The 26,310-nt window shown below is 44.2% G+C and overlaps 3 protein-coding genes across 5 annotated transcripts; 1 reads left to right on the top strand and 2 right to left on the bottom strand.

Annotated features, from left to right (window-relative positions):
• The first annotated feature begins 639 nt into the window (after positions 1 to 639).
• Positions 640 to 25,367, top strand: LOC6544133 (beta-1-syntrophin). 3 transcript variants are annotated; one of them, XM_026977541.1, is made up of 8 exons: positions 640 to 734; positions 8,919 to 9,217; positions 10,131 to 10,615; positions 22,405 to 22,614; positions 22,840 to 23,138; positions 23,479 to 23,673; positions 23,738 to 24,106; positions 24,160 to 25,367. In XM_026977541.1, the coding sequence occupies exons 2-8, from the start codon at positions 8,976 to 8,978 to the stop codon at positions 24,241 to 24,243; spliced, it is 1,884 nt and encodes a 627-aa protein (XP_026833342.1). In that variant the 5' UTR covers positions 640 to 734; positions 8,919 to 8,975; the 3' UTR covers positions 24,244 to 25,367. The 3 variants fall into 3 exon arrangements, with proteins under 3 accessions (XP_026833342.1, XP_001973685.1, XP_015012931.1); XM_001973649.3 differs by lacking the exon at positions 640 to 734 and adding an exon at positions 771 to 1,207 and having other exon boundaries at positions 22,840 to 23,132; XM_015157445.2 differs by lacking the exon at positions 640 to 734 and adding an exon at positions 771 to 1,207.
• Positions 725 to 973, bottom strand: LOC6544058. The gene has a single exon (XM_001973651.3). It carries the CDS (start codon positions 971 to 973, stop codon positions 749 to 751), a length of 225 nt encoding a protein of 74 aa, XP_001973687.1. The 3' UTR covers positions 725 to 748.
• Positions 12,884 to 13,753, bottom strand: LOC6544134. Its single transcript, XM_001973650.3, has one exon. It carries the CDS (start codon positions 13,708 to 13,710, stop codon positions 12,904 to 12,906), a length of 807 nt encoding a protein of 268 aa, XP_001973686.3. The 5' UTR covers positions 13,711 to 13,753; the 3' UTR covers positions 12,884 to 12,903.
• Positions 25,368 to 26,310: the final 943 nt, after the last annotated feature.

The raw sequence follows: 26,310 nt of genomic DNA, 5'->3' as shown, positions 1-26,310 counted from the left end.
TCTAAAAACATCGAATATATATCGATAAGGAAAACCCTAATCGCGTTAAGGCGCAAGAACACTATCTCTAGAGCCCTATGTCAAGCTTACGTAAAAGCAAGAGAGAGAGCGCTATAGTTGAGTTCCTCGACTAACGGATACCCGGTACTCAGCTAGTGGATGTGCGGGAGAGAAATACAAATTCTTTTGACATAATGATAGAAGCAAGGAACACAATAATATGAAAACATATTTTGAAATTGTGGGCGGATAGCTCTTAGCGGTTAGTGGGCATGGCCAAAATGTTGTTGGCATATCGATAGAAATCGGCAAATCAAAAACAAACAAAAAAACAAACATTTTCAAATGTAAAAGTGTGGGGTAGGGTATTGAATATTTTCTATATTTTTCAACACTTTGAAGTAAAATATTAGCTTTTTTATAAACAATTTTTTTTTAGAATTGTTATTAACAAACACTGCAATAACTTCCTTGCAACTTTGTCTCAGCAACCTTGTCATTGTGAATTTGTCGCTGCAACAAATAAGACTAAGTTGCTAAACATTGCTTATCCGCCCCTTATTTTTTGTTAGAGAGGGAGCTTTTCGTGAGAGCCAAGCCTATTTAAGCTCTTGCACGCATTAATTTCTTTTTATTCTGAATCTTACCCGCGTTGCTTTCGGTTCTCTCTGCGAATATTTGGAAAATACAGCGGAAATCCTCGATATCCGATAAATCGCGGGGTGAAACAACACGTATGATATCTTATTTAACATATAAGTGCATTTTCGAACGTTTTATTGCTTCGCGACTTTCCAACGCCAACGAACTCAGCACCGCGCTTTTCCAACGGCTTTTTACAAGCGCCACCGTCGCCGCCGAACAAACAATAATAAAGAAAAGCGCCAGACAAAAAGCTAAGCGCTAATTGGCCGACCAGTATTGTAGTACGGCATTTCTTAATGTTTAGTGTTGACTTAGCTCGACGTCGCATCGTGTAAATGGTGGCATATCAATTGACCAGGTTTTCTGTGCTCTGAATAAAAGGGAGCCGCGGAGTAGTGTAATAAAATCAAAATAAGTTGAAAGCAAAAAATCCCTAATACACACGCACACACTGGAGCACGGGAGCGCCACAGTGTGTGTCAGTGAGTGTGGGTGTGTGTTCATGCGCAGGCGCCAATTCTAGTTTCTGAGCATTAATTGCTTTTCGCAATACGATCGAATGGTAGGTGGTAACAGATTTTCATCGCTTTCTTCATTTATCTGAATATGTTTGTTTAATTTTCTTGGATATGTTTCATTGTAAACAAAGAGTGTGCCCCCACGCAGCGATGGCCTAAGCCGCGCTCCACCCCCAAAACACCACCCGCACATTTACTACGCGCGCTTTGCCGGAAAGCTCCGCCTCTGCGACGGCGTAAGCTTTTTCCTTCATTCAAGTCGCCGCTGCTGCAGTCGTTGCCGTTATGCTGCGTGAAAGTTAATTCCGTTTACTATCGGCATTCATCATCGTCATCATCATCGCCACCCACCCACTCAAACCAACCACCCTCCGCACCTTATGCCGGCTTTTTGTGCTAAGCATTTAAGCGGTAATTGACATGCATTCGCCGATATGTGTTGACAGATTACCACTGCTAAGATTTTTTGTTGCCATTTGCCCTTTTCCTTTCGGTTTTCCTTTCCCTGTGAAAGTGTGGCTGGGTTTCCGAGGGGTGGGGATTACTATTACGGCGGGAATAGGGTAGTGCAAGCCACATAGCCCAATTTTTATCATCTCGAGTGCGGCTTCAGGTGTTGCTTTGCAGGTTGAAAGTATTTGACCTTGGAATTTTATTTGCATACTGTGTTTTGGTTCTAAATTGAAATAATTTATGCCCCGATTTAGACTGGTTGTTCTGTCATTTCTAGGTATTACAATTGTCTTTAGGTTCTCGCGCTAAATGTGCTTACTGCACTCATAGTAATAAAACCACTAGGTGAAACCTTAAAAGTCGCACTACCTCATTATGTAAGAGGGTCTGAGAAGCACGTTTTTGATTAGAAGTATTGCATGCCAAAACATACTGTGCTGTATACATTGTACATGTGCTGACCATCTTATCAATGGTGCACCAAAACAAAAAATAGTTTTGATGTTAAAGAAATTAAGTAGAATACAAGTATTTACGAAAATCTCTGAGCTGGTACCAAATTTATTGTTTGTTGCAAAGAACTAATAATCTGCTCTACTCCGACTAAACAACTAAAAATGCTCTTTATGTGTTTAAATAATATTTTGAGATAAGTAAAAGTAAACTTTTACTTTATCGTCCTGCTTTGTTCTCTTCTCCAACCGTAATAAGGGTATTTGGTGATAACAAATTGGATTAGCAATGTATTCTCTGAAAATCCGAACATAATGTCTATTTTAAAGGTCTTAGCTCAGGAAGAGCGACCTAATTATAAGCTTTCCTGGATCACTTACATATCAGGCATAGAAACTATATTTTTAGAAAAGTGTAATCCGCTTTTGGGCTTAACATTCTGCCGCTTTCTCTCTCAGAGAAGGAAACCAAATTTCGCTAACTTAATCAGAGCGACGTGCAATTACGTGCATTAGAGCATTTCCACTTGGTCCTTCAGCCCCCGGCTGCTCAAATCCCCACTTCCACATCTTGTTGGCTGCTTAGTTCCTTTCTTGGGCCGCCTCTTGTTCCATTTGTTTCCGTTACCTTCTGTCATCCATCGCGCCTTTCAACAGCTCAGCGAAGCGGCTGAGAGGCGACGGCTACGGTATCGTCGGGAAAATATCGCACTTAAATTGCACTTAATGAAGCTGCATCATCACATTTTGCATTTCATGAAAAGGTACACTGAGAAAAGAAGTAAGGAATTAGCATTGGTTAGTCATTTTAATATTTCTTAATTGTTTTGGTCAATTAGTCTTGTACTAAATCTATCATTTACAATATTACAAACAGTTATAATCAAATAGAAATTGAAATCGATAAAAGGTACAACTAAGCGACACAGTGATTATGCTATAATTAAACATCATGTTAACTATGAAAGCTTGAGTCAATTTTAATGTTTATCTGATCCTTTCAAAATGATTTTTGTACCTTCATTTATCTTAAACATTTTAAACTAAGTTAAATTTGCCTCTGTACTGGCAGAGAATGGAGTGGTCCGTTTGTCGAAACGGTTCAGTGCATTGCCATTTCTTTTCGTACGTGAGCAGATTCCACTTGCATTCAGCAGACAAATGAGTGAAAATTATGCCAAGACACTGGCAATTAATAAGTGGAGAACGGCATTGTAAGCATCCGCATTCCCTTCTCCCTTCGCCTGCCGCTTGACTTTTGTCTCTGGCCACCTGCTGTTAGCCGCCTTCAGTGATTACAGACACTCCGCACACCTTGGTGCTACACGGTTCCACCCGGCAGTACCCACTTCACCTGCGATCCCCTTCAATCCGAACGTCTCATTTCCATGCTCGCATTGGGGGTGTTGAGTGTTTGCCAACGGCTGTACATAATAATCCCTGGTCGCTCTGCACTGCACGAAATCAGTTGGTTATATTATGAACCTGGGGATCGGGTGGGTATCTTGATTTGTTTTTAATGGGGCTTCCCAGCGATAGCTGGGATTGATACAATAATTGGGTATTGTTTACATGCCAATGAAAATTTGTAATGATCTTTGATGGAATCTTTAAATGGAACTCGCTTTCCTTTCCTAGTATATACTAACATAACTGCTACCTTATTATTATGGGCACAGTAACCGACTCGGTTCAGTAAGTTATATATTCAATTAAGTTTAAGAAAGCCCTTCCTAGTCTGTACTAAGAACTATCCAAATTATTTGTGAAGCCCCATTCACGTTTAGTAACTCGAAATTGCTTTTGGCTCGGACCACCACAGAACGGCACCTAATATAAATGAGCAGACATGAAGTGGTTCTGGGATTGAAATTGGGCAAACACCAGAGCTGTGGCCATAAAACCATCGCTCCAAAATGCGATGCACACGACACGACCCCCAGCTCTCACCACCCCCTCCCCCCACACACACACAACACACATAATCCCCTCGCACCCGCACTCTACAATCGATATAAACGCATTTTCATAATTAATCAATGCTGAATAATTTGTCAGACGGAGTCGGGTTATGTTGTGGCACCGAGTGTGGTGAAGGGGGAGTTCCAGGCAGTGTGGGCGGTGCTGTATGTGCTAATAAGCAAATCTCGGAGGTTTTTTTTGGCTTTTATCGGTCGCAGCGGCGGCTTGTGCGGTAAACACATGAAAAATCTATCTATCCGAATCCCACACACATGAATGGCCGACAGCAGTAGACTAGGTCAACTGTAAATGCCGCATTCACACTGGGACACAAAAAAGTGGTAGTAAGGGACTATAAATAGGTGTGGAATTGGGGATTAAAAGAAAACTTACGGTTCATTGTGGGACGAGTTATAAGTTCAAGGCTAGTGAGCTAAGTGCTTGTTTCGGAAATGTCTCTTTGTTATATAGACAATCTATTTTATAACTCTATTAAATAATTTTATATATTCTTATATATAATTTGATTCACGAACTTGATTCACGAAGTTCATATTTTAGAACCCAATACAGTAAATTTACAGAAGTAAATGTAACTTTAACTGATTCTTCTTCTTGTGCAACTCTTACCAAAATAAATGTACTGTATAAGCAGGTGTAAACGCAACGCTTCTAAGCTCATACAGTTTTTTTCCGCTGAGTTCTCACATTACAAAAATAACTAAACAATACTAAACCAACTGGGCATCCGCCCTTTTTGTGGTCCACAGGTCGAGTGTGTGATGCTGTCCGTGTGTGCGGCATGTTTTGGGTATTATGTGTATTTAAAGATCATTAGTGCGCAATTTATATGTAGATATTCCGAGTATACGTACGTAAATGCGTATCGATTTCCACCAGTTGAGCAGTAAGAGGGCTTAATGCCAGCCCAACGTGTTGGCATTGTTAAGAATGATTAAGAGGCTTCGATGGCATCAGTGCGCAGGAGGTGGAACAGGTCGAGGGGCGGCGGGTTGACGAGGCTGGGTAGGTCAAAAGGTCGGGAGGTAGGTGCTCTGTGGGCCGACTACTCCAGGCGGTGTCAAGGCCAAGCGTCAAGACTTTCCCCTTTGTATCCCATGTGGGTGCTACCTTAATCGAAGTTAAGCCGAATGTGGGGCCAAATGACGAAAAAATGAGAGCGGCGGAAAACAGGACGATAAATTGGCTTAAATGACGTTAAATAACCATTAGAAAAGTCCTGCGTTCGGCTTCGACCCAGCAATTATATTTCATATTTTCTGAAGGTGAACGGTTCGGTTTCTTGCATCGAATATCTAGATTATGCACAGGCGCTTTTGCTAGAAAACATAAAGGGTAGGAAATCGCTAGGGATATACTTTCGAAATATTTTATGTATTTTACAGTACAGTTACGATGCAGTTTTTAGTCCGTTGGACACAATGCTGTGAAATTGATTTTTCCATTAACATTAAACGATTTTCACCTGGATTTTCTCCCCCATTTTCCCAGGAGCCCCAAAGTATGCAATAAAAAGTCGCTCCGCATTTTAAACGACCATTCAGCATGGCCTTTCTTTCTCCGCCACCCATCCGCAATATATCGTTGTCAATTTGGCCGATTACGATCAAGATTCCATAAAACGTATAGGAGACCTTGCCGCCATCAGCCGGAGCAGCATTTTTGCATACATTTACCATTAAACCGTCGGAACCTGGATGGTTCAGATAAAAAGAATTAAATGCAGGGTCGCGGCGGGAAAGGACACGGATTGAATTAATGTGGGGAAACAATGTGAGGGCGACAGTTGCCACTCGCTCTAATGAAGCAACATTTGCACACAGATACTGACATACCCACACATACCCGTTTTAAAGAGCGGAGCAAATAGCGAAAATTCCATGGAGCTTCTGCGGCGGCAAAAAGAAGCCAGAGCCGGCCATAAATATTTTTCGAAATAAATTCTCGTTTACAAATTATGATTTTATGACTTTTTGATGGCCCCGCCGCAAGACCCACACTTACGCCATTCCCGCTTACACACACACACACTTACGCAGGGTAATATTTTTCCGCTCGGTCAGAAGGAGAGTGCGGGGGAGGCCGATTCGAAGGGAAAACGCTTTACGTATTTATGGCAATTCCGCATTGGGCTGCTGCTGCTGCTGCTGCATGCTGGTGGTAGTAGTCCTACTGCTTTATGTATCGATACAAAGGACCTCCTTTTTCGCCCATCACCAAGTTTGCATTACAAAAATTGGAACAAAAAACAAAGCGAACAAATCGCACAAAAAGGCGAGCCTTAAAGCGGCGCCAAAAAAGTTATTACACGAAAGCGAGAAAAAATTCGTTTCGAGTTGAATGCAACTTGCATGTGTATGAGCCTGTGTAGTATGTATGTATGTATATGTGTGGGTTGCAGCAGCTGCTGCCACTTCCCAGTATTTGTGCTACGTTTTTTTGTACGATTTCCCACTGCCTACTTTTGGGCGCATAATTTATGACCGCCCGGCGTTAAATTAGCCAAAGCGGAGCATGAAAAACGACAGAACGCTGGCGACAAGCGACGTCCGGCGCTTATTAGGCGATGACATGGGCTGGAGTTCAATGGCGCTGAGGGGCTGGAAGGGGGTCAGATTGCCAGGGCGTTGCAAAGGGGGCGTGACACACATCTTTATAGGCAGTGTAATCTCCTTTGGGCCAAGTCAGCGGGCCGCTATTTATTTTAGTCTACAGACGGGGTATTTTGTTAAAGTTCTCACTGCCAGATTTTTTCGCAACTTACCATATATTTATTTTAAATTTATATAGCTAGAATACGTTGAGCACAGTGGAAATTGCTAGAACTTTTTTTCTATCTATGTAAGATAAAAAAAATACGGTCTACAATACTTTATTTACTTCGAAATAATAGAGTCAGACTCGCGGTTATATCTTGAGGAACCATTGTATGTATATCAATTCTTGATCATTTTTTAATATAGTCATGTCCTTCTGGTCGTCCGTCCGTTTCTATGCAAACCAGTATCTAGTTATCTTCTTTTTCTTCTTTCTATTTCAGGTAGTGTATCTATGTATGTACATATGTATAAAGCTATGTACGTGTATCTCGCTTTGTTGATTGTTTTGAATACAATGAATGAATGCATTCTTAAATAATTTTAAATGCCTTATTCGACCCTCAGAGAGTAATAATAATAAATGCATTTATATAAAATGTCAAAATCTATCTCACAACTTTCAGAGGAAAACAAGCGCCTTAGCTATAACTTATTATTAATAATCTAGTAATGAGCAAATAAAATGCAGTGGTAAATAAAAAAATAATTTTCCATTTCTGAATCAAAATGTTATTCGACTATTATATGAATACAGTTATACAATAGTCAGGAAAGGATATTAAATTTCGTTCTTAGTTTTAAGATGTCGCAGCAATATCGCATGCATAACCTTTAGACATTGAAATTAAATTCTTGTGGCATTGCCTGAAACTTACTGAGGAGCGAATTGTTAAGCCCCTTTTCAATCTCAGAAGTCAGGCCTCGTGCGTCCTTAAATGGAAATATTCATGTACGCCCTGAGTTTGTTTGGGTGTGCTTACTTACAATTATGAGCGTGTTGATGACAACGTTGCCAGCGCCCTCGTCCTTCGTCCTTCGTCTCAAGCAGTCACACACTTGGAAAGATTTTTATAAATTTCGCCTTCTTGGGTAGGGGCCCTGAGCTGCGGCATTGCAGTAATAATTACAAATGTTGCACAATAAATTTGCAAAGTAAACAGACTTGGTGACGGCAGCACATTCGAAGAGCAGCAGCAGCAGCAGCAGCAGCAGAGCAGGGGCAAAATTACTTCCTGCTGAATCGTAGCGGAAATGTACATACAAATGGCACTCACACAGGCGCAATCACAATCACAGAAACAGGATGTGTCTGACTGGAGCAGTCCTTTTCCGGTTGAGAGCGTGAGCACGAAATCGAATTGGATGTTGGCAGCACACTCCTCTCCCTGCAAACTGGGGGATTCCCCCTGCGTGTCACTATGGCATCTCTGGCAGGAGTCCTGCTCCTCGGAGAGTGGCAACTTGTCAAATAGAAAATCATAGAAAAAAGTCCCGCGGCGGCGACAAGATGCGTAATTGCAGAGCTCCGAGCGGGGAACTGTTGCACTGCGGCTGCCAAGGATGTGAAAGGATGTGTGTGGAAGGATGTGGCCGGATGTCGAAGGATGTGTGCCCCAAATGCCACGGCTTTTTGCATTTCCGCCCTGTTTTTGCCACCTCCACCCCTGAATACTCCTATATTCTTGACTTGTCGGAGAATGCAATAAATCCTGGACTGGCAAAACAATGACAAATGTCCTTTCTTCCGCTACGCATTTCTGCCTCCGTGTGTGTCATCCACAAGCCGGACATTTAATTTGATATCCGCTTATCGCCAGCAATTCCCTCCAGCCTCTATCATCTGCATGTCTAACTGAAGATACCATTGAGCTGTGATTTTATCTTAGTGCCCCACCTGGTTACGGAAGTAATGTGTATTTCTCTAATGCCACAAATTTAACTGGCTGCATTTCCATTGTACTCATTTAATAACCACAGTAAAAATTTAATCGCTTATCTTCGCAATTAGTGTTATTTGACTTAGCATCCGTTCAACTGTCACACTGTTAATTATTGCTCAAATACCGATAAATTTGGCTAAGCTTTTATTTTATCAGACAGTTCAAATTAATAAATTTCACATGCAGCGAGGAAGCGCTTTACTGCTGGGCCGTGCTATGGATTTATTATTTTAATATTATGGGTCACATAAGAAATATTAATTTTAAAGTTGCATGCCAGGTTTTAGAATTTAAATTAATATTTATTTTATTCTTTCTGCTTTGTAGGCGTCTACCATGTAGAATCACATATCAGCAACGTGCATTTCAAGTCAGAGAGGAACCATGGTGGAATCCTCGAGTCTGGGGAGAACCCCGCCGGCGGCCCAGCAGCCAATTCCGCAGCAGCACTCCCCATCGCCCTCAGGACTGCGATGCGGCAACATGGAGACGCGTGTACGTGGCGCGTGGTACCGCGTCCTGGTCACGCTGGAGACCGACTTCCTGGCCGTCAGCCTGGACGAGTCCTGTGAGGCGGCGCAGCCATCGAACGATGGACAATCTACTACCCTGAATGGAACCATGGGGTGAGTTGCGGTCTATAGGGAATAAAAAAGCACGGGGATCGATTGTTTCAAGAAACGTCTGTGCGATTCTTTAGGACAAGAGTCATTAACTATACCCGTTACTCTTAGAGTTAAAGGGTATACTAGATTAGTTGAAAAGTATGTTACAGGCAGAAGGAAGCGTGTCCGATAAATAAATAAATATATAAAATAAATAATATAAAATATAAATAGATATATTATATAAATAGATATACATATGTATATATTCTTGATCAGGATCAATAGCCGAGTCTGTCCGTCCGTCTGTCTGTTCGTATGAACGACTCGATCTCAGGAACTACAAAGGCTAGAATGTTTAGATCAAGGATGCATCTTCCAGAGACATAGACACAGTGCAGGGTTGTTGCCAAAACTGCCACGGCCATAATTTAAAATTTTAAATATTTTTTCATTTGTTATTTTATTCGCAATTCTTACCGATGTTCCAGAAAATTATGAAATTTCTCGTTTGCACTTCCACTAGCTGAGTAACGGGTATCTGATAGTCGGGGAACTCGACTATAGCATTCTATCTTGTTTTAATTTAAGAACTGCTCAACTACCCGTCATTTAGCTTAAGGGTGTGCAAGTTGCATCGAAGATGCAAGACAGATTTAGGCGGACGGACAGAATAGAGATCCTAGAATATAAGTGCTTCGTAGAATCGCGTCTATTTACCTTTTTCATACTTTTACCAATTCTAATGTAGCCTGTTACTTAAATAGCACCGAGTAAATTGTTTTCATAGTTTTCACGCCGTAGATTGTAGGCTAATGTAATATATATTAAACAACAAATTTTATATATTTAAGATTTTTAGGCCTTTAAGTTTGTTACTTATAAACCTAATCCACGATATAGCTAATGATGCAACCATCATTTTCTCCCACAGAAGCAATCACAGTGGCGGAGGAGGCGGTGGCGCAGGCGGCGGGGGATCAGGTGGAGGCGGCCAGAACGGCACCCTGCCCAGTTCCGCGTCGCTGCAGGGTATGAATATCCAGGATACAGAGCTAGACGGCTCCGGCAGCAACGACAATGGGGACCGCGATCCTTGCCTGAACAACAACAACAATGCTGGCGATGGTGGCGGCATGGATATGTGCGACGTACCTGACCATGTGGCCAACCAGAAGCGTCATGTGCGGATCATTAAGTCGGACAACAACGGCCTGGGCATCTCCATCAAGGGTGGCCGGGAGAACCGCATGCCCATCCTCATCTCGAAGATCTTTCGGGGCATGGCCGCCGACCAGGCCAAAGGTCTGTACGTGGGCGACGCCATCCTGACCGTCAACGGGGAGGAACTGCGGGACGCCACCCACGACGAGGCGGTGAGGGCCCTGAAGCGGTCCGGTCGAGTGGTGGATCTGGAAGGTGGGTACAGGATGATGATACATTTGTTACTCCCCCTACCAGAATGTCAAATTGTTATTTGGGTAATACATTTCGCACACACGAAATGCCAAAGGTGGGGTGCCGAAAAAGGGGAGAGCTTAAAAAACGCGAGTCAAACTAAGAAGTAAACTATGGGAGCCATCGCGAACAGTTGGGTACAGTGGGATGGATTGTAGAAATAAGAAATGGTTGTGTTTATTGTCATATTATTGGGAAAAATTATGGCATATGGAACTACTTAATATTCCATGTATTTTATTCGAGCTCTCCATTCCAGTCCATTTTATTGATATAAATCCTTGTATAGCTGAGATTTAATCGCTGTTGCCAACTATGAACTAGAATCCAACTGAAAATGCAGATCCGCCTCAGCAACCATAAATTTGAAGTATGTTTTGTCTGCTGCTTGTTTTTGTGATAAATTGCGTCTTTAATAATCCTCGTCCCCATCCTCAATCCAGCACAGATAATCTTTTACAAACTTGTTCAACCGTGATTAATTGACCGACAGTGGGGATTCTTTTTTGTGCCGTTGTTGTGCCACCCGTCCCATGGTGGTGTAGCGAGCTGGAAAGGCGGAACAGAGGGTTTTAGTGCAAATACATACGTGGGATTACTCAGCAAAACATGCGAGTCACTGCCGCAGCCACTGCGACTGCTATTGCCACTGTTGCAGCTGGGTCCTCTTGAAATTCCCCAGCATCCAGACCGCTTTTGCCGCGAATCCTCCTCTTCCCGCCAACCCACTCTTGTTGACTGTTAGCTGTTGACTGCCGCTAGTTGCGCTGGTTTGTTGGCTGGCTGGTTGGTTGGTGCGTTGCCTGGTTTGTTTGCCCCGGCTTGGCAATGAGTAATGAGAAAAGTTTTCTTTCCATTTGATCAAATGGCCCAAAAATACATAGCCGCCTTGTGGGTGGTACACCAACGCCCAGTGGCGTCGAATGGCAAAAAGCGAGAACGATTCACATTGGGAAAGGTTGGATCCCTGCATCCCTAGGATGCATTCTCAACTGTCATAGTAGCTGACAAGCAGGAGCTGGCAGGTATAAATATAGCCAGAGTTTTAGGTGATGAAAGCGGAAGCTATTATCAAGGTTTGCTAATCTATCGGAAAAACAAAATTCGCAAAATACTTGGCTGTTTGGTGGGTATTGCCACCTTTTTTACCCCCAAAGACAAGGCTACTATTTAACACAACTTGGTTTTCAATCGGAGTTATAAGCTACTCGATAATTGGCTCTTGAACGGCTTAGCGAATCATGGCTAACTGCAAGAACACTCTAGAAAAGGGATACACGAGTCCCAGGCCAGAGCTTATAACAACTCAAGTACATAATCACACCAGCATATCATCATCGTAATCATAATTGCAGGCAGACGAAGGACAATACCTAATCAAAATGGTCAGGAGAGGTTGGGGCACCGCTTCCTGTTCATCTCCATTGAGTTGTGTTTTGCTCCGCTCCGCTCGGCTCCTGGTTCATAACACAATAAACAATAGTAAGCATCAATTAGGCGATGTATGGGTGGAATGTCCTTGCACACGCATAAATACACGCAGTGCCCCACAAAGCGGCAATCCCAGACACACCCACTTGTGCATCCCGTGGGCGTGACCCAATCACATGCCAAACCATTTGCATAAACAATGCAATGAACCGGGCACGAGGATTGTGCTGAAAAACTCTTCCCCTGCAAAATGATGGAGAAGAGGATGCAGTCGGTGCTGGAGCTGGAGTTGGAGTTCCAGTAGGATTTGTAGTGAGGACCCCCAATGCCATTTCCTGACATACACATTTCCTGGGCAGCTGCTCCAGTTAAGCAGTCGCCTTAATTAGGTTCTGCGAGTTATCCTTTCAAAATCTATGGAATTTCCAAGTATATAAGATGAAAACTATTAAGTTGTCTCAATAAATACTTAAGAAGATAGGGAAAGAAGAAAGACTAATATTATATTATTCTAGTGTCTTTGGTAATACTAACATTTTAGCTCCCCATTGCCTATGAAAAACAACGTTTTATTCCTAAACCACTTTTAAATTGGAAAAGTTATGGGGAAAACCTTAAAAAGCTTACCTGCTATGGTGTTTTGATATTTAAAACTTGCGTGTGATGTAAGATCGAATTTCATAATTCCTGTTAGGTGTTTCCAATTAAATGTGTTTCGTAAAATAAGTCCCAAAAATTCAGTAGAAACAAGTACGTATATTTTCGTTCAAATAGTTGTCACTCGTGGACAGACAAGTGAATTCCTAAATCCGCCTCAGTCATTCGCTCCTGCGGCGCTGATGTGGCTGCTCCACGGCAAGGATGAGGCGGCCGAACTGGGATCCCCTGGCGCCCAAGGGCAGCAGGATCAGGCGACCACTGGTCAGCTCGTTGGTCAGCGCCTCCTCCACCGCCGCCTCCTCTTCAACCAGCTCAACTTGCGACTCCTCCAGGTCCTCCAGTTCGTTCTCGGTCTCGTTCAGCTCAGGCACTCCGTAGGTGGCGGCGGGTGGCCCATAGGTTCCAGCTGGCGCGACGGCCTTGACCTCCGGCTCATCGTTCTGCGACTCCGCTTGGCCCAGGGCAGGGACATCAGCAACAGGCTGCTCGCCAGTAACAGCAACAGCGTCAGCGGCGGCAAAGTCCTCGACGGCCTCCAGGCTGGGGGGCTGAAAGTCGCGGGCTGGCTCCTGGGCCACCACCTCCACGGTGTCCGGCTCTAGGGGATCCTGCTCTTCAGGGGCTCCATAGGTGTTGGCAGGCGTGCGGATGGACACTTCCAAGTCCGCTTCCGTCTCCGCTTCCGGCTGCTGCTGCTCGGTGGTGCTCAGTGGTTCGGTACTCTCCAGGGTTTCCACTTCGCTCGCAGACGTGGTACTGGTGGTCGTCAGTGGTTCCGTCTCGAGCTTGGGCTGCACTTCACCGGGCAGATTAAAGGGAACCCTGGGACGGAAGCCAGCTGCCGGATAGGGTGTGGAAGAGTACTCCACCTGGCGTTGGCTCTTCGCCCGGCGCTGTGGCATGGCGGAAACGGTGGAGAGCGCCAGGAGGCACACGGCCAGAATCAGGATGGGTTGACTCCTCATGTTTGGTGGTGATTGGTGGACGAGTGGTAACAGTTTGTGCCCGGCTGCTGTGGGTGCCTCCTATTTATGCGAGGAGTGCCACCGATGCTCCCATCAGAATTCAGTAACGGTCGCAAGGTCGCCTTCGCCTGGGGTTATGATAACTCACTCGATCCCAGATGCATAGTACGAATGCGAATTTGTGGAACAACTGACAAACTGACAAACTGACAATATTCGCGCATTTAAAAACGTATCGTGGGCCATCAAAGCAGCCATCAAGCTCAATGTTAATGTCGCTTTAATATCAACAACCGACCTGCCCCATCCCGCACAAGTTCAGTTCCATCCCGTGCTGAGCCCTCCAAGACTCACGTCATCGTCTCCAACGTGCCTCGCATGCCACGCAGCACGGAGCTCAAAGTATCTGTCCCAGAGTCTGACTCGCATTTAATTTTGGCCAGCACATGTCCATGCTGAGCTGCTGGTGATCCATTTCGCCGTCTCTTCGGGCCAAAAATATAATTCAGCGAACCAATTTCAGGGGCTGAACTATTTTCGCAGAAGTTCGCCAAAGCTGCGAAGCCCCTTTACTCTGCTTAGAAGTTGAAGAACATTTTACTTGTTTACTTTTTTTGTCACAGTAATAAATAATATGCTTTGGAGAATTGATACATCTTAACGTTATAAATGTACATATTATTTTTTATAAGAATCTGCATACAATTTGAACGGTCATCTTTAAGAAGTCAGCAGCAATAAGTATCTATAAACATTTACTTTATTTAAGCTGATTTACATTTACTTAATCGCCTGTTTGCAGAACCCACATCCCTGTCGATAAACCAATCCAATCAATTAGCTAATTTACCCCGCTCCTTGGTGCCCAGAAATTCAGAAATCTGCCTTCGCCGCTCGTTTAGCTATTGAGTGCGCATTTTGATTTTCGGCTTTGGGTTTGCGGTCGTTTTCATAATTTCGACGGAGTGCTCATTAAATTAAAGTGGCCCAGATCTATAGGACGCTGAGCGGCGCAAATGTAATCACAATTTCTAAAGGGGCGGCGACAAACTCGGCAGCTAAGAACTTTCCCGCCCCCTTTCCACCCACCGACTTCGGGCCAGCTCCTGATTCGAACTTCAATTTACAAGTTGGCCAAGTTGTTTGCCAAGCTCCGCTGGCCGCTGGCAGTCTTATTGTAATTTAAACAAGGCGCGGAACGGGTGGAAGTCTGGTGGACCTGCAACTGGGGAACGAGAACGGGAACGGGAACTGGAACTGGATTCCAGCTCCGACTGCCAAATGTCAGCGAAGAATCCGACGGAGGAGGCGACGACAGTTGGCTTTGCCCGCCTTCGCCTCCCAGAAGTCCATTAGCAATGGTTTTTACAGCTTGGCACACATTTGCGGACTCACCAAGCAGCTACCCCAACCCACCACCCACACCTAAGCCCACCAGTTCCACCGCCACCCAAGTGCCCCCTGCTTTACCAACCTGCCCACTTCCTCGCCAGGAACTCGTGAGATTTTACTCGCAAAAGTTTTGCCCAAAGTTTGTTTTAACGCACGATTTGCCGAATTCCGAATGCCTCCTGCTGTTGATATCATATTCCGACCGGCCACGCCCACTATACGGCCGCCTCTTTGATTTATGCTTTTGGGTGGCAGCTCTGCCGGATTTTCAGGATTTCCTTTTGTCGGCAAAGGTGTAAAAAGTTTTTTGCCGGGCTGTGAATTAAGTGGGATAATGTGGAAAGGGCAAAAACCAACGAGTAGTGTTAAATGAATGCGTTTTGGGTAAAATTATTATAGTTCGAATGATCTCAGAAAGCTGTGTAAAGCAAAATGCAGGGAGCTTAAAAATAACTCTTTAAACTAACCGAAGAGCTGAAGATGATAAGCAAGCTTAATCCAGAAGAATGGCTAAAAGCTTACAAACAAATTACCAATATATTTCAAAACATTACCATTTTAATTCTTTCTATAAAATAATTTATTTTATTTATGCTGAGAGGCAAGAACGTGGTAATTCAATAGTTCACAATGTTGGGATTTATTAAAATAAGTTTATGCTGAAATTTATGGCAGCTTTTAGAAGATACAAATTATAAGATCTTGCAGCTGCATAAAGGGCAATTTAAAATACAATTTAAATCTTTTGAAAATAATAGTAAGCTTTGGAAAAAGCTAACACGAATTAAGCAAACACTCCCAATAAATAAATAAGTTTCCTGTGTGTTTTCATGAATTTTCGTTTGCATTAAAAGCATCTCAAAAATTCGTTTACTCACCATTTCAAGTCATACAGACTTAACCCACATGCTAGAAGCACTGGTCAAATGCTTGACTTTAATCTTCAGTGGATTGTTTGTAAGACCTTATTTATTTGAAAAATGTAAGCGAAAATATTCATACTTTTTTTTTTTTTTTTTTTTTTATTGTAGTTTATTAAGATATACAGGATAGCTATGAACCCTTTTATTACCTTATTTTCTATTGTTTCTGCCAATTGGCGCTCCGGCTATAGGGAATATTTAATATAGCTTTTTCTAGTTTGGTCTAATACTCTCATGTTGTTTTATAATTAATGTTTAGCTATTAAGCTATTGTTATCTTAGCACTAAGTCTCTTGGTTGACGTCTTTTGATCCTCTGCCTCGGTCGAGTAATGGTGAGATCATTAGCGAGACGATTCCTGTGGTTCATCAGTCTTGAGTTGTACCGACTGGAGTGGAAGTTGATTTGTTGTAGTACCGTAACTAGTTTTAGGTCCCTATGTAGCACGCTATTTCGAATGTACCACTCACAGCCTGTAATTTGTCTCGCTATTTTGTTCTGGGCCACCTGAATTTTTTTGATTTGGCTATCTCTTGCTATCCCCCAGATTTGGCAACCATATTGCCAGATGGGAGCAATGACCTGCTTGTATAGGGTGAGCTTATTTCGGGTGGAGAGTTTACTGTTGCTTCTTAGGAGCCACCAGTGCTTTGTCACAGCTGCTCTCACCCTTGTTTTGATGGCTGCTATGTGGGGAGCAAATGTGAGCCGGCGATCTAATGTTATGCCAAGATATTTGGCCGTACTACACTGCTGTACCATCTCCTCACCTAGTTGAACAGCAGGTGGTGTTTTCCTCCTTAGTGAGAAGCACACGTTAGCTGACTTTTGACCATTTATGCCAATATTCCATCTTCTTGCCCATTTCTCGTACCTGTCAGCGTACTCTTGTAGGCCGTCTGCTGCTTCATATTCGCAGGATGATCTGTAAGTAACACAGACGTCATCGGCGAAAGTGGCTAGAGTCATCCTGTCAGGGTTGGCGTCCATACTAGCATTTGGCTGCGGCATATCGTTGGTATACAGACAGTACAATAATGGACCCAGTACACTTCCTTGAGGCACTCCTGCACTGACCTCATGTATCCCTGAGGTTGCGGAGTGGAAACGTACTGCGAACTGCCTATTCGCCAAGTAGGACCGCATTAGCAAGTAATACGGTGCTGGTAGTGTCATTTTTATTTTGGCCAATAGGCCAATATGCCAGACTCGGTCGAATGCTTCCTTAATGTCCAAAAAGAGCGCATTGCAGTATTCTTTCTCATCGTAGGCTTGCAATATTTGGTCAACGATGCGGTGCAGTTGTTCTATTGAACTGTGACCTGCACGAAATCCAAATTGGTGATCAGGGATGGCTCTTCTGGATGACATTATCCCAGCAATTCGGGCAGAGATAAGTCTCTCAAAGATCTTCGAGATTGATGGGAGGAGACTGATTGGCCGGTAGGATGCTGGGTCACTCTCTGGCTTTCCGGGCTTGTGGATCATACTCACTAAGCCAAATTTCCACTGGGCAGGGAAGTAATGCAACCTCAACATAGCGTTGAAGATCAACGTTATGTAAGAGATCGCGTGAGTAGGCAGCGCCTTCAGAGTAGCGTTGCAGATGATGTCGTGGCCTGGTGCTCTTTTAGAGGATTGGCGGTTTATGATCGCTGATATCTCACATTGGTCGAACGGGAGAATCGGTGCATCCATTTGCAGCGCTTGCTCGAGGACTTCCTGCGTTTCTTGTTTTTCCTGTTGGCTGGCAAGGTTAAAGGGCTTGAACCGTTCAGCTAAGTGCCTAGCAAACACTTCCGCTTGTTCCTTGTCAGAACGACACCATGTTCCGTTCTCATTAGCTAGTGGTGCCTTCCTGGGGCACCTCCTTTTTATACTACGCGTCGCTTTCCATAGAGAATGCCTCGCTTCGCTTCCAGTACCAGTGTTGGTAAGCCTCTCGTCGAACCATGCAGCTTTATGGTCCACCAGTTTCTTACGGAGAATATGTTGAGCTCTGTTCCACTCTAATTTGTCTAGAGGGTGGCGGGACCTCATCCATCTTGTCCGAAGTCGTCTCTTTTCAGCAATTAAAATAAGAATTTCCCGTGTGAGGGGTATACCTGCTGCTACGGGTCTCTGTGTCAACGTTCGTGTAGCTGTTATGGCTGCCGATTTCACCTTTACAGCAAATAGGTTGATTGCGTCCTCAATATCTTCTTCTGAGTTGATTTCTATATCAAGATACAGAGATTGCTCTAGAAGACCGCAGAACATTTCTAAGTTGGTGTGTCTGGTTATCAATCGATCTGCTGTAGGATATGTCAATGCTGTGACATCCAGCGTTATGATAAGAGGCAGGTGATCAGAGCTGAGATCAGGAGCCGATGTTATGGAAGCATGAATATCGAGAACGCCTTTCGTTACTGCAAAATCAATGCAGCTTGGAGTTCCTCTCCTACCGTACGGATACCGAGTAGGACTGCCTGTAGCCAGCGTGTTGACTTCCGTACTAAGAATAAGATCCGCGAGAGCGCGACCTCTTTGATTGCATCTTCCTGAGCCCCAGAGCCAGTGAGATGCATTCCAGTCTCCTGCAATTATAAATTTTCGATGATTTAGCGGTAGTATGTCAGCAAATTCATTTGTTGTCCATGTGAAACGAGGAGGACAGTAAATCGCACCAAAGTCGATCACACCAAGCGCTGTGTTTATTCCTGCAGACGCTATTTGTACTTTTTCGCTGGTAACAGGGCTCAGAGGATAATGCACCAAGCTAGATTTTATAAAGATCGCAGCTCCTCCTCTAGCATTGCCAACACTTGGATCATTAGCTGGATATGCATCAAAACCATATATTTTTGGCACAAAGTTTCCTCGGCAGTGAGTCTCACTAATTAGTATGACATCGATCTTATTTTGTCGCGCAAAGCACTCAAGCTCTGGCAGCTTCGTGGAAACGCCATCGGCGTTCCACATTAGAATGCGCAGCGGCATCATATTGTTGATCGTTGCGCTTGGAGGGCAGCAAGCAAATTAAGAATTTGCCCCTGCTGCTGTGTCTGCTGTTGCTGCTGTTTGAGCATCATCATCATCATCTCCGTCTGTTTATCCTGTAACGAGCGGAGTGAATCGATATTTCCATTGAGGGTTCGCATCATGTTTTCAATGTTATTTTCAAGAGATGAGTGATATGCCGTATTTCGGGATCTCGATGCTGAACGGTTGCGGTTGTTGTCTCGTTGAGCTGCAACTCGAGATCTCGATGTCGAGCGGTTGCGGCTGTTGGTTCGTTGGTTTATGTTTGGGTTGTTCTGCTGTTCATGTTGAGAGACATGCACGCCTCCCCTAGCTGCATCTGCATAGGAGACACCTTGACGAGTGGCTACTCTTGGTCTGCTCCTAGTTTGATCATTTGTCTCGGTTTGGCTATTCACAGTAGGCCGAGCTCCAACTCCACGCTTGGGCCGAGATCGTTGCAGGAACGCCTGGTATTTGGGGCACCCTGAATAGCTTGCAGGGTGCTGTTGTCCGCAATTGTAGCACGTGCACGGTTCACTGCGCGGCCTAGTACAGTTGCTGGCAGCGTGCTCGCCAGCACATTTGACGCAAATATGCGCTTTACGACAGTATTTAGCCGTATGGCCAAACTGTTGGCATCGATGGCATTGCACAACAGCATTGCGCTTTCGGAGGGGCTCAACGATAACCCGCATATGGCAAAGTGCCTTGACTAGCAGGATCTCCTTATTATTGGCCGCGGCGGCAATATTCACGAAGAACATATTTACCGGCTTGGCTACAGGGGTGCCTGGCTCACTGCGCCTCTGGGGCAGATGGACGTCAAGCACCTTGTGTCCGAATTTTTCCAGATCCTCCTTAATCTGGCTATGAAGCGTGCTGTGGTGTAAGCCTTTAATGCAGACTTTAAACGGCCTATCTTCCTTCAGTTGGTAGCAATGGAATTCATATTTTTCCTGCTCAAGCCAACTGACAATGCTACGAAAAGTGGTAGCGTCATTTGCATAGAGTCTCATCATACCGCCAAGTGAAGCCCTAGCTTCAACTTTATTTATGTCAATTATTTTCCTGAGTTCTTGCATGAGCAGAGAGACGTTTTCAATACCTTCCATCACTATGGGCGGTGGTTTGGGCTGCGTCTTGTTGGGAGAACCTGAGGTGCCAGGAGAGTTAGCGGCCCGCTTCGCCGCAGCAATGGCAGCTTGATGACTTGTACTAGGCCTCTCACATAGCACGTCGTTGGCGTTCTCAACTTCCATGTCATCTGGGTGAAGCGCTAGCAATTCGAAACGGTTTGAGCTGCCACTATAGTTCGATTGAGGTATGGGAACGTTATCACCGTTCTTGCCGAGGTTAGCTTTTTTCCCATCAGTCTTTGGGGAGGCGCATGACTTGCGCTTTATTGTTTGAAAGCGCTGCGAGGCTTCACCTGAAGCAGGGCTTTGGTAGCGCGAGGCGGTTCCTGATGTGGACCCATTGACGCTCGAAAAAGCAGATGCCAATGAAGCTGCTGTGGCGGCAAAATCGGATACTTGTAGAGTATCATTATCTGAGGGCGCGTTGACGGCATTTCTAAGTTCCTCTCCTAGAACTGCCTTGTTCTTATTAGTAGCACTAGTAGTCGTTGACTGCGGCTTGTCAAATTGTCCGGGTTTCATCGCACGCCTAAGAGTATGCAATAATATCAATTGATCTTGGGGCAGAATAGAAACTAAAAGCTTCTATCTGATACATAGGCCAGAACTTATCTGCTGCTGGAACCAAATGGTAAGCTCCTCACAGATGTTTGTTAAGCTTTCCAACGGATGTTGTGTTAAGCTTGCCGGCACGTGGCCGTTGGACAGCGGAGCACAATTTAATTAAATTTGATAGTTTTAAGATCACTGCACTGGCACGTTACTATCACTGATAGTGACTCAAGATGTCACTAAGCACTAATTGTGCCACTAATTGTGGACTTGTCTCTGGTGATTAGTGGCGAAAATATTAATAACCGCGAGCGATGATCAGGTGCGTGCTGCTCTTCGAAAGCTGCGAGGAAACTAATATTCATACTGAAGCAGCTAACAATTGTGGCCTGCGGTGGTTTTCAGCCAACTTTTCCATAACTTGTTTGTTTTCCTTGCAACACACACACTCTCAACTTTATTTACACTTAAATGCAAAAATTTGCACAACCTATTACCGTGGTTCTTGTTGTTTCTGCTGTTGCATCTAAACTTTTGCCGCTGGCAGTTAGGTTTTCGTTTGTCGTTTTTGGCTTAGTTTGCTCTGCAGTCCACTCCAAAAAATCCCGCCCGACCATCCGAAACTCCTCCATTCCCTCCCGAGCTTAATCACACTTTGCGCCTGCCGCTATGCAACATTTTTTATATATTATTTCTCCTCTTTTTTGCTTGTTTGTTTGCCGGTCGCATATTTGTAAGTGTAAATGCTTGCGGAGCTCCGGAACGCCCGGGAGTCCCACCTTTCGGAGCACGTAAATGCCGAGCAATTAGCAAGTGGGTGGCCAGCTCCTCCTACCATTGCGCATTACCCATCCGCCGTGGTGCCGTCTGCTCTAATTAGTCGAGATAAACACACGAATCGAGTCGGACGAACCGCCGCCAACCGTCGGCCGATGGCATTAAGTGTGAAAATTGAATTTCCAAATCACTCGAATGGCAACCGAAGACTACAACAACAGTAACAACGCCAAACCAGGAACATGACAACAACAGCAACAGCAAACGGAAATTGTGCAAATGTTGTGGGCGGAATTCTGAGCATATCAAGTGGGCTGGGACATGGCATGGGACTTTTCCAGTTACCGCCAGAGGAGCACCTGGCATCGTCAGCCCCATTTGCATAGTAGTTGCACAGTGGTCTAGTCTGTGATGAATACAGTGGTGTAGAACATATCCCGATATAATTCTGAATTATTTATGTTAGGAACTTTCGAAAAATATTATTATTATTATTGCTTCCACTTAAATCTATGTCGGTTTCCGACAGTAGATCAGTAGTTTGTGAGATACTCCCTGAAAAAGTAAGGGAAGTACTAATGCATAACGGTGGGCCCACTGTACCCTTGAGTTTGACGCTAGTTGGGGACTTTGGGTGTGCAAATCTAATAAAAATGGAGCGGAAACTCTAATGAATTTATGCCGCAGCGTTTGCCAAGACTTCCGCAGCAACAACCGCAACTCGGGCTGTAGCTCTAGCGAAGAAGGCTCCAACTGCGGCTGATTGAATGCCGGGAGTGCATTTGCAAGTGCTTTACTGATGACACTGTGCCCCACATCAAACATCCCGTCCTGCATCCATATTCATGCGATACCGTTTGATTTGCACTGATGCTTATGTCCCCGGTTGGTTCCTCCTGTGTGCTTTGCAGTTAAATTCCTGCGCGAAGTGACGCCCTACTTTCGGAAGGCGAGCATCATCTCGGAAGTGGGCTGGGAGCTCCAGCGGGCCTTCCTCTGTCCGCTGGGACCAGGCGTGCCGACGTCGCCGCCCGCCCCCAAGACGACACCCCGGGCGGATACGCGATACATCCCACTGCAGCTGACGCATCTGGCCAGGAATCTCAAATACATCGACCCGGGTAAGAATCTGTGCAGCACTTAAACCTACTGTCCAAATGTATTTAAGAAATGTATAGCTTGCGAATTCCTTTGATAATATGTGACTGCGCTAAGTTGGAGATCAAGGAAATCAAAAATATAAATTTAATAAAATACAATTTGTTCCATTCTCCCGATATCCCCTGATTAGTGTTATTGAATACCCATAAACACTCACAGCTAATGATACATCTTTCTCCCCTTAGAAAATCGGTGCTTCGAGTTGCATTCGCCGGACGGAGTGCACTCCTGCATCCTGCGGGCAGCGGACTCGGCGGAGGCCCTGGTCTGGTTCAATGCCCTCCACTCGGCGATGGGTACCAGCACGCAGCGGGCCTTGGCCGAGGCCAATCGGGCACTGACCAACCTCATCGGCGAACTGAAACACATTGGATGGCTGAGCAAGCGGATGAGCGGCGGGGGAAGTTCTGGGAGCGCCGGGGGCGGAGCGGCCAGCGGGGGCAGCGGCACCTCGAACAGCGGTGTAGCCGGCGAGTTGGTAAGTGTAAGTTGACCCAACATCCCACTGAAAGTAACTTGGAAACATTGCTGTTCGCGAGACAGAATACAAAACTTTTCAATGAAGGATTTACTTGAAATAAATGGATAATTCAATGCAATTGGCTATTTGATACTGTAGCAGCCTTTAAATAAGCCCCTTTTTCCATGCCATGGTACGCTAAAGTAGAAACATAGAAAAAGAATTAAAGTTAATACTTAATAATAATAAAGAAATCAAATTTGATAACTGGCATGGTAGCCTTCTAACAACTGCAAACTAACCTCACACAGTAGCAAGTTAATTTGAAACAAATACTTCAAGTATATATTTCTACGATCAACAGCCCAGCGGTCGTTCCAGTTCGGAGAGCTCCGATGAGAGTGACAAGTGGCTGCCCATATTCGTGGCGGTGACGGAGCGTGAGTTCCGGATATACGAGAGTGCTCCCTGGTCGGTGGAGGCCTGGAGTCGCCCCCTGGAAATCTACGCTCTGGCCACGACGCGTCTGGCAGGAGCCGGCAACAATTCCTCCCTGAACGTGAGTTAACTGACACAACTGACTCGAAATAGAACAAATATTATAGCAACTGAATCGGCTGCAGGGCCAGCAGACTACGGTGTTCTGCGTCCGATGCGGCACCGCCCGTGGGGTGCTCGTCTACTGGCTCCGCTCGGAGACGCACCGGGACATGGCCGCCTGGGCCAGGTCCCTCGTTCAGGGCTCCCACCAAGCGGTCAACTACCAGAGGGAGTTCTCGTTCCGCTGCCTGTTCCAGGGCCGGCAGTGTCAATTGGTTGTGCACATAAATCGTGGCTTCTTTCTGTACGACTGTGGTGGATTCGCTCCAACCACTCCGACGGTGGCCACCGCCAAGACGCAGCTGTGGCAGTTCGCCTTCGACAAGCTGAAGGGTTCCGCGGATGACGGCGCCAGGATGTTGTATCTGGACTTCGGCGAGGACGGAGAGATTGTAAGTGAGTTCGAAAAGTGGACAAATTTTGGTTAATTGCGATGTATTTGCAGGAACTGGACATGGAGTGCTGTCCAAAGCCGGTTGTTTTCGTCGTGCACAATTGCCTGTCGGCCAAAGTACACAATATTGCCTAGGACGAGGTTGGATTGGAAAGCCAGTCTGATAACTGTTGATGTTTTGGGTGCAATCGATTTTTGTATTTCTACTAGGTACAAAGCTACAGTGCATATGGTTTAGTTATTAGATTGTTCAACGAAAAAGTATTATTGCTTATTTTATGTGTTTAAAGTTTGTTCGTTTAGACACATACATATCTGAAGATATTTATTAAATGCAATAACTGTTATCTGTCAATTAATCCAGATTTAATCAAGAAATTCAAATTAGGACACATTTTGTAAACCTCATTTGTAGATCAGCCTAAAAGACGATCGCAAAATATTATAATTCTGTTCGTATTGTAGCTTCTGTTTTACCTAAAATATTAACATTTACAAGAGTAAGGACTACCAAAATTACGACCTAGTTAATTTAGCAAAGAAAGTATTAGATAGTGGTAGATGAGTGAGCATTTCGCGCTTCCTGGTGGGTTTGGAAATGGATTAGTTGGATAGGATTAGCTGGAAGAAGACAGAAAAGTAGATTTTTGGGAAAAAAACACGAAGCACAAACCAAAAACCGAAAGTAAAGACAAGTAAGACAAAACAAAACCACTTTATGTATCTTGTAAGTAGACGTAAATTCATTTTATACGTGTGTCATTTACACAGGTTACCATCTAAAGTGAAACCGAAAATCGAAATCTAATTCTATGAACTCCACAACATCTACATAAACGTTGAACAATAAATATCGTAATTGTACTTAACTACTTGTATCTTGAATCTTGTATCTAAACGAAGCACACATATCTCGAGGCACCGTCATTGGCGTCGATATCGAGCGCGAATTAGGCTCCCAACTATACTAAATATAAAATCAGATAGTTACCTAAATGATACGAGTATATCCAGGCCATTTCGTAATTTTTCCCCACTCTTCATGTACAAGCCATCGATCAAATGCAATTATTATACATTTATATCACATATAACACGACACATACTCATTTTATGAAATTAGAAATTTCGTTATAGACAAAAACACACAAAAGTAATACAAGTAATGACAGAAGTCAATAAGATAATAACAAAGTATAAGACGTACAATATTTTTAACGTAAGTAGTGTTGAATCTTCTATAATAAACTTATATATAAATACTGTACCATCAACTATATCGTATTCGTTGTTTTATTTAAATGGGAGGGCCATCAGTAATGATCGCTGTAATTTATATAGAACGAAAGTTAGAATAGTACCGAATAATACTCACAAGAAAACGAATCGGTGATATTGACCTTACTTTGACAAGAGCCAACCACAGGAATCCAATTAAAATATGCCAAATGCAATTACTCAAAGTTAACCCTGTTGTGCATTCTATGCCTGCAAATATTTCTCTAGGTTAGCAGGCAATCAATGAACTTGTAGCCTGTTGCTATTGTTGTTGTCCCAAGACACATTCATTTCCTCCTGTGAGCATGTGTGTTTATATGAATTTATTTTCAATTTTATCATTTCCCATTTAGACGAAAACAAAGTCACCCGAAGAACGTGACCAGCATGGCCAACAGCTGGCACGGTCAAGCCACTAACTTTGCTCATCACAAAGTTAAATCGACAGAACTACACAAGCTTTCACACAGATAGAACCACGGCACAGGCCTTCCTTATAGTTGGGGTCAACTTAATAGATACAAGTTGTTTTCCGTACGTAACATTAGCACTAATCCCAATTATCCATTCATCGATTTGCCATTTTATATTTTAATTTTTAAGCTAGCCGCGATTTTGTAACTTGTTTATGTAGATGATTGTTTCTCGTAAGCAGTTTATTTACAAAATGTACTCCGAGGAAGGTCAAGAATAAAAGTACTTGGCGTAAATTTAGGAATAAGGTTGGCAGGTTGGCTACGTCGATACTTATCTTCCCTTTCAGCCAACTTGAGCCACAGACACTACTATTTCAACCTCTGCCGTTTGCGGTCTAGTATGCGTAACGGAGTTAAAGGCAAGAATGTAAAGTGACTTTTTGGGGTTGCCGCTCTGGCCATCGTTGCGGTCAATGGGGTAAGGTGTAAGGTGTAACGACCCAGGCCT

Source organism: Drosophila erecta, unplaced genomic scaffold (genome assembly GCF_003286155.1).
Source record: "Drosophila erecta strain 14021-0224.00,06,07 unplaced genomic scaffold, DereRS2 tig00000021-arrow-pilon, whole genome shotgun sequence".
Taxonomy (NCBI): Eukaryota; Metazoa; Arthropoda; class Insecta; order Diptera; family Drosophilidae; genus Drosophila; species Drosophila erecta.
The sequence above is the reverse complement of the archived record's forward strand: the minus strand, read 5'-3'. Positions and strand labels throughout refer to the sequence as shown.